Consider the following 7,866-nt stretch of genomic DNA (forward strand, 5'->3'; position numbering starts at 1 on the left):
TTTGGCCCTAGGGCCTGGCCCAGCTACTTTGTTAAATGTCAGTGACACATGTGGCTCTGGAGCATTGAAGGGGGAAGCTCAGGCCCACGGCCAAGATGTCAGGTGGGAACGATGTCACATGTGGGGACTGAGAAATAAGAGGCAGCCTGGAGAGAGGATTAAATCAATTTTAATCGTAGAATCATTAAGGTTGGAAAAGAAGATCATCTGGTCCAACCGTGAACCCAACACCCCCATGACCACTAAACCACGTCCCCAAGTGTCGCATCTACATGTTTTTTAAACGTCTCCAGGGGTGGGGACTCCAGCACTACCCTGGGCAGCCTGTTCCAACACCTCACCACTCTTTCAGTAGAGAAATTTTTCCTCAGATCCAATCTAAACCTGCCCTGGTGCAACTTGAGGCTGCTTCCTCTCCTCCTTTCACTTGGTACTTGGGAGAAGAGACCAATGTAGAGCTTGATGTGATAAGACATTCACAAGGCAGGGTCAGTATTTTCCTTTGAACGGGAAGAAATTCCTCCAGAGCAGAGAAGACGGCGTGAACTTGCGATTTAGAGGCTGTAAATGAGATCCATGTAAACGAACACGCAGGATTCCTGTAGGGCCTGCCCGAAAACTGGGAGTAGGGGTAAGGAGGGATGTCTGAAAGGGATGCTGAGAAGAAGGGATTAAATTAAAAGGAGAGGATGCTGAAGAAACCGAAAGAGCCCAGATTGAGGAAGCCACCTTCGAAGCTGGGGAGCTAACAGGCCAGGAGGATGAGGTTCTTACAGCTCAGTTGCCTGTTTACCCCCTTGCTACTGGGATCGCAGGTCGTTTGTCGCTCTTTCAGTCTTCTTTATACCGGGCATAATGACGGCAGAGGTGGTCCTGGGGGCCTCTGAGGTATCAGGGAAGGGCAGAGCTGACCCGGACGAGGTGGGAAACTAAAAGGAATTGTTTCTGTTGCTTCTCTTGCAGGAGGACAAGAAGTTCTTCCGCAGGCTCCAGACAATTTCCCTCCCCTTAGGAACGAGGCGGCGGTGCGTGTCCTGCGAGGGCGGATGAAGGGCATCCAAGGCCACTGTAATTCCTGTTATATGGACGCAGCTCTTTTCAGGTAAGAATCTGCTCGTGTGGTGGGGTTTTATGTATTAATTTATTAACTGTCAGCGCTTCCCTGGACTTTCCAAGGTGGCTGGAAACGTAGCTGGCGTAGAGCGGAATATAACTGGAGATGCAGCCTCAACGCTCGCTGCTTTTGATCTCCTTCCTGGTCTGGTGGGTTCTCAGACCCTGAAGCACCTCTCGTGAGTCCCGTGTGTCTGTCATGCAGGGTGCTGGGAGATCGTAGTTCTTTGGACTTTGGACCATGCTGACTCTGTCACTGGAGGTAACGGCTGGAAACATTCCAAAGAAAACCACCCAGGAGATGCCACCTTCACTGTCCGGAGAGGAAAAGACTCAGTGGTGCCCCCTCCCCATGAGTAGTTTTGGCTGTGAAGTACGAGATTTTGTTCTCTCTGAGCTGTTGCCTCGCTTACTGCCAGTGTTCATTAAACCAGGCGTCGTTTGTCTCATGGCTCTCACTCACCTTTCCTTAACGGCATGAAAATAAAAGCTGTCACCGGGCGCAACAGTTTGGTTCTACCCATTGCTGCAAACCAGGGTTACTTACGCCCGTCACCCTCTTTTTGCAGCCTCTTCTCCTGCACGTCCGTGCTGGACTCGATGCTCTTCAAGCCCTTCTCGCTGTGTGACAGGAATGTCCAGAGCATCCTGCGGGATGAAATCGTGAATCCCCTCCGAAAGTGAGTGTATATAGTGTGTGGGAATCCTGGAACTCGCCCCTCTGCCTTCGTAGCTTCTCCGCCAGATGGTCCCTGTCACTGAGGGAAAGGGTTTCTCCTGTTGGCCACATCCAGATTCATGTTGGGTTCACCTTCGAGTTGTTCCGTGGGTTGTAAGGTTGTCACAGAATCATAGAATCACAGAATCATAGAACATTTTCGGCTGGAAGAGACCTTCAAGATCATCAAGCTCAACCTTTTCCTCGCCCTATCAACACCACTAACCCATGTCCTCCAATGCAGTGTGTGTTAAATAAAACACCTCCAGGGGTGGTGGCTCAACCCCCTCCCTGGGCAGCCTGTTCCACTGCCTGACAACCCTCTCAGTAAAGAAATTCTTCCTCGTATCCAACCGGAACCTCCCCTGATGCAAATTAAGACCATTTGCCCTTCACCACTAGGGAGGACAGACCAACCTCGGCCTCGCTACAACCTCCTTTCAGGTAGTTGTAAAGAGCGATAAGGTCTCCCCTCAATCTCCTCTTCTCCAACTCTCCTCTTGTCACGACTCCTGCCACACATCCCTGAGTATCTCTTACTCAGACGGAAACTTTGCGAGCTGCCCTTGTCGGTGAAAGGAACAAAGGGAGGGGGATTCCTGGGGTTCAGACCACCAAGGCCTTCACCCAAGGGCAGCGCCAGGCTGGATGAGTCTAAATCAGACATGGAAGCTGGAATTTGTACGGAGGACACCACGTTCTTTTCCTCGTCCTCCCTAAGAGAGGTGTGGAAGAGAGGCACAGAGAGCTCACAGAATGTTGGGGGTCGGAAGGGACCTCAAAAGATCATCTAGATCCAGAGCAGGATCACCCAGAGCAGGTCACACAGGAACGCGTCCGGAGCTGATTGAACACGAGACATCGGCGTCTTCCTCGAGAACCGACATCCCGGCACTGGCTGCAGAAATACAACCCCAGGGTGGTCGGTGGTGCTGAATCAGACTGAGAGCAGCCCTGCAGAGAAGCGCTTGGAGGGGAGACCTGCGGGTAGAGCTCTAGATGATGGTTGGACTTGACCTTGAAGGTCTTTTCCAGCCATACTGATTCTGTGAAAAATGGGACAGCAGCGTGCGCTCGCAGCCCAGAAAACCGATGCCATCCTAGGCTGCGTCAAGAACAGCGTGGCCAGCAGGGAGGGCAGGAGATTCTGCCCCTCTGCTCTGCTCAGGTGAGACTCCCCCAGAGCTCTGCGGTCCCCGGCGCAAGAAGGACATGGACCTGTTGGAGCAGGTCGACAGGAGGTGACAAAGATGATCTGAGGGCTATGAAGAAAAGCTGAAGGAGTTGGAGTTGTTCAGCCTGGAGAAGAGAAGGGAGACCTTACAGCAGCCTTTCAAAGGGGGCTGATAAGAAAGATGGAGAATTTTTACCAGGGCCTGGAGCGATGTGACAAGGGGAAGTGGTTTTAAACTGAAAGATTAGATTTAGATTGGACATACGGAAGAAATTTGTTAAGATGAGGACCAAATTGCCCGGTGAAATTATGGTTGCCCCATCCTTGGAAGTGCTCAAGACCTGTTTGGACGAGGCTTTGAGCAACCTGGTGTAGTGGGAGGTGTCCCTGCCTACAAGAGACCAGATGATCTTTTAAAACTCCCTTCCAGCCCAAACCATTCAATGCTTTTAGGCTTTAAATACACCGGAGAGATCATCCGCAGCCGCTTCTCGTTTTCAGGACTGGCTTTGTCAGCGCTCGGAGCGTGATGCACCTCAGGGAGCAGCTCACAGAAAAGGGCCCGTGTTCAAGCTTTACCAACGCCGAGAAAGGTAACGCGTTCGCGGGGGCTTTGCTCGGCGCCGCCTCATCCAGGCACCGGGCTGACAACTTAATTGCACGCTTCTTCCAGGCACGTGCGTTCGTACGCCCGCCTCGCTCCTCGGTTCTGTCAAAACGCGCGTGTAAAATGCTTTCAGCTTTTAAAAATTTGTCCCGGAGCCCGATGGAAAAGTAGGAGTTGCTGAGTCTCTTTCAAAAAAAAGTTGCTGGGAGGGGAGAGGGAGGAAGATTTGTGTGAACAGAATTTAAACAAAGCGAATTTCCACGACCTTTAGGCTTTGAGTTATACCCTGGGAAGTGCAACCCTGAGGTCCCTCCTAGAATCCAGCTTGATTTATCGCTTTGCTAAGACCTTTTTGAGTTAAATCTGAGGTTCATTTATTCTTTAAAAAGAAGACCAGTGACCAGCACTTGGGTTTGGTACTGTCTAGTTTAGCCAGGGATAGTTTAACTGTTCAGTTCCTGGAACTTCTATAGCTGTCGCCGATTTAAATTTGAATTTATACTTCAGCAGTCGGTTATAGTCTCTGAGATAGTTACTGTGATGTCCCCAGCTTGTAAGAGCGCAGAATCCAAGGCTGGTTTGCTTTTTGCCTTTACGAATTTACGCATTAACCCAGCCCTCGCGGCTTTTTTAGCCCGATCATCGAGGAGACTCGAGGTTCACCAAACGCTGGCTCACGTTTATCTGCCAGTTTCTGCCTTTTGGATGCAGCCGGGCAAGGCAACGCATCTGGTGTGACCCGTGTTTTGTTTTGTTTTTCTGCTGACTTTTCAGATCCCGAGGAGTTCCTCAATCTCATCATGCATCAGATCGTGGGAATAGAGCCGCTCTTGAAACTGCAGTAAGTCTCCCCTGTCCAAGCGACGCAGTTTAGTCAGGCCAGGCTTGTTAGACACCCACGGCACGATCGCGGCGCCTTAGTCGCACCTTTTCGTCGAGGCTTTTGGAGGCGAAGCTCAGTGAGGCTGCAGCTCCCCTCCGCTGCCCGCGGGATCTCGCTCGTTGTCTTGTCCCAGGTGACGCATCCAGGATAAAAAAGACGCAGACTCTCCCCTGGAGGTGCCACCTTCAGTAAAAACAATGTTAAAAACCTCCTGACATCCCTTGGTTTTGAGGAACGTAGTGTCCAACGTGAGCGCGGAGCCAGCGGGATCTGCCAGCTTTGGGATATATCCAGGCTGTCAAGCTGGCTCGGGTCCCGCAGCCTCTCAAAGCATCCGTGGATGCAGTCCCAGTTTTTCCTGACTCTACAAAAAGGATGAGAGGCTGAAGGAAGCCAAAAATAACTGGGCTGTTCAGGAGCATAGAAGGGGATTGTTCGCTTTCTGAGCTCCTTTGTTGAGCCGTCAGTCAAGCCGTAGATCGTGGAGTACTCGGAAAGGCTCGAGCACAAAGACGACTCTGTGCCGCAGCTCGCCCGCCGAGGGTCGTCTGAAGGAAATCCTTTCTCTCCTGGCTTGGGGACATTGGGTTTGTGGGAGATCTCCCGCAAGCAACTCACCTTTTGAACGCCCCGAGTTTTGCTCCGTGGTTTTCTATAAATAGACCTTTCCTCGGAGAAGTAGTTTGCTGATTGTGCCGTTAATGCAGTCGATTCTAAAAAAAAAAACATAAATAAATATCGAGGTGTTTTCTGCATCGATGAGGGGAAACAGCTTTGCTTCTCCTAGGATGTGATGCTTTGGAGGGATAACGAAACTGAAGATGGTATTTGTATCCTCTTGGCACATATTTAATATTTCTGGGTGGAAAAAAAGAGCTTCGTGGCCGTGTTGCACCGAGCAGCCCTTGGTGCCTTGGGCCCAGAAGCTCTCGTGGGACAAACTGTACGTCCTCGGGGAGAGCTCGGATGTTTCTGGCATCACGAAGCCCCCGTGACCACTCCTTGCAGGTCAGGAGGCCAGGAGCAGGGATGTTACTGTTACCAGATATTTATGGACCAACAGGAGGATCTGGTGGTTCCCAACGTGCAGCAGTTAGTGGAACACTCCTTCCTGTCCTCCAGGCTGAAGCTAGTGGAGGTGAGCCCGCTACCTTCCACCTCTGCTGCTCTCTGCTGCCTCTTTCTTGCTTCCTCTGACCTTCCTGTGCCTGCCAGGGGTCTTAAATCCTGCAGAGGAGGATACAACCACAAGAGAAAGGTCTTGGCGGGGGAATCTGAGCTGGGAAGAGGGCTGTGCTTTCCCTGTAGCTGTTTTGTCTTGTGAATAAAAGAAAAAGAGCAGAAAGTCTTCACCCTCAGCAGCGATACGGAGAGAAGAGTCTCTCTGAAGCTTGTCTCTTCTGGCAGGGTGACCCGATTTGCTTTTTCTTTCCCCAGATCCCATCTTGCTTCATTATCCAAATGCCGCGGTTTGGGAAGGAGTATAAAATGTTCAGCAAAATCATTCCTTCCCTGGAGCTGGATATAACGGATCTGCTGCTTGACAGTAAGTCCTTGGGCAACAGTTAAAGGTGCCGGCTGGGACCGCGAGCAACCAGGTGATGCGGCTTCACCTCTTTGGGTCCTCAAGGTGGGATCATGGTGGGATTCTTGGAGTTGGATTTCAGGCGAGACGTGGAGCCAGACGCAGCTTCTCACCCCTGTCGCCTCCGCAGGTCCCAGGGAGTGCTGCCTGTGCGGCGCCGTCGCCACCCTGGAGTGTTGGGAGTGTTTCAAAGACAAGGTGTTTGCAGCCACGGGCCTGAAGCAGTTCTGCAGCTCCTGCTCCAGACAGGTATTCTTCTTCTTGAGACGCTTGTGAAATCTGCCTCAGCAGATGGAATGTCCCAAAAAATAGCCCAGTTTCCCCCGCTGACCCTGCGGCCCTTCAGGTTGGGCTCAGAGAGGCCCCTTCCTCAGTGTCAGTCCCACCACCTGCACGAGCGAGGTTGGGAGCCACGAGTTATATGATCACAGGAAACACGGGATCATTAAGGCTGGAAAAGGCCTCTAAGGTCATCAGGCCCAACCATCAACCCAACACTCCCAAAACCACTACACCGTGTCCTGAAGCGCCACGTCTACGTGGTTTTTGAAGGCCTCCAGGGACGGCGACTCCACCGCTGCCCTGGGCAGCCTGTTTGAAACTTCCCCCTGCTTTCAGTAAAGAGATTTGTCCTAATATCTAATCTAAACCTTCCCTGGTGTAACTTGAGGCCATTTCCTCTTGTCCTGTTGCTTGTTCCTTGGGAGAAGAGACCGACCCCCCCCTCACTACTCCCTCCTTTCAGGGAGTTGTAGAGAGCGAGAAGGTCTCCCCTCAGCCTCCTCTTCTCCAGACTGAGCAGCCCCAGCTCCCTCAGCTGCTCCTCCCCACACTTGTTCTCCAGCCCCTTCCCCAGCTCCGTTGGACACACCTCAGTGTCTTTTTTGTCATGAGGGGCCCAAAACTGAACCCAGGATTCAAGGTGCTACCTCACCAGCACCAATTACAGTGGCCTGGTCATTTTTTTAATCCCCTGTTGAACCCTCTGCTTACACAGACCCGCAATAAGGACTGATCCTGCCCAGCCCAAGGGCTGAGTCCCCCGTGCTGTCTCAGTGGGACCATTCCTACAGCTTTCTGGCCTTTCTCGGAGGGTGCAAGGCTCCCGTCTCAGCATTTGCTGCCGGCCGGTCGACACCATCCCATTCCCTGACACCTTGGGAGTCAGATCCATGTGGAATAAACTTGGGGCCCTGACCCCTGTGCACTCGTCTGTCTCAGCGGTGTCACCCCGTCGTCTCTCCTCAGGTTCACTCCCATCACCGACGCAAAACGCACAAACCCACAAGGCTGCAAGTCCCGGAAGAGTTTCACAGGCAGAGTTTCGCGGGGAGCGGCCAGCAGGTGCCTCGCGAGAAGCTGGAGCTCTTCGCTGTGCTCTGCATCGAGACCAGTCATTACGTCTCCTTCGTGAAATACGGCCCCGAGAACGAAGACTGGATGTTCTTTGACAGCATGGCTGACAGGCACGGTGAGGACACGGTGCCGAGCTTGGAGGTTTGATCCCGGCGGGTAGCTCTGGGGGTCCACAGCGCTTGTTGCGTAAGTGCCACAGTATCCTCTAAGCCCCCTGCACGATTTAGGCTCCCTCTGGACCCTGCTTCCAACAGGGACCGCTGAAGGAAGACACCGGGAAGGGTATGGTCAGGCTACGTGTGAGTTCGTAGAATCATCAGATAGAATAGAATCATTAAGGTTGGAAAAGGCCTCTAAGATCATCAAGTCCAACCGTCAACCCAACCCCACCGTGACCACTCAGCCACGTCCCCAAGTACTCCGTCCACAC

At 52.4% G+C, this 7,866-nt stretch overlaps 1 protein-coding gene across 1 annotated transcript in view; it reads left to right on the forward strand.

Annotated features, from left to right (window-relative positions):
* Window positions 1-963: 963 nt before the first annotated feature.
* The window catches only part of LOC104270542 (ubiquitin carboxyl-terminal hydrolase CYLD-like), a gene marked incomplete at its 5' end in the record, with an annotated part of 7,624 nt that continues 721 nt past the window's right edge, over window positions 964-7,866 (forward strand). Inside the window, 8 exons of the mRNA XM_009864936.1 lie at window positions 964-1,102; window positions 1,683-1,793; window positions 3,507-3,598; window positions 4,387-4,453; window positions 5,504-5,633; window positions 5,933-6,041; window positions 6,211-6,329; window positions 7,329-7,551. Of these exons, the coding sequence (XP_009863238.1) occupies window positions 964-1,102; window positions 1,683-1,793; window positions 3,507-3,598; window positions 4,387-4,453; window positions 5,504-5,633; window positions 5,933-6,041; window positions 6,211-6,329; window positions 7,329-7,551 (990 nt within the window). The remainder of the gene's footprint in view (window positions 1,103-1,682; window positions 1,794-3,506; window positions 3,599-4,386; window positions 4,454-5,503; window positions 5,634-5,932; window positions 6,042-6,210; window positions 6,330-7,328; window positions 7,552-7,866) is intronic.

The sequence above is a fragment of the Apaloderma vittatum genome, unplaced genomic scaffold (assembly GCF_000703405.1).
Source record: "Apaloderma vittatum isolate BGI_N311 unplaced genomic scaffold, ASM70340v1 scaffold11912, whole genome shotgun sequence".
Lineage (NCBI taxonomy): Eukaryota > Metazoa > Chordata > Aves > Trogoniformes > Trogonidae > Apaloderma > Apaloderma vittatum.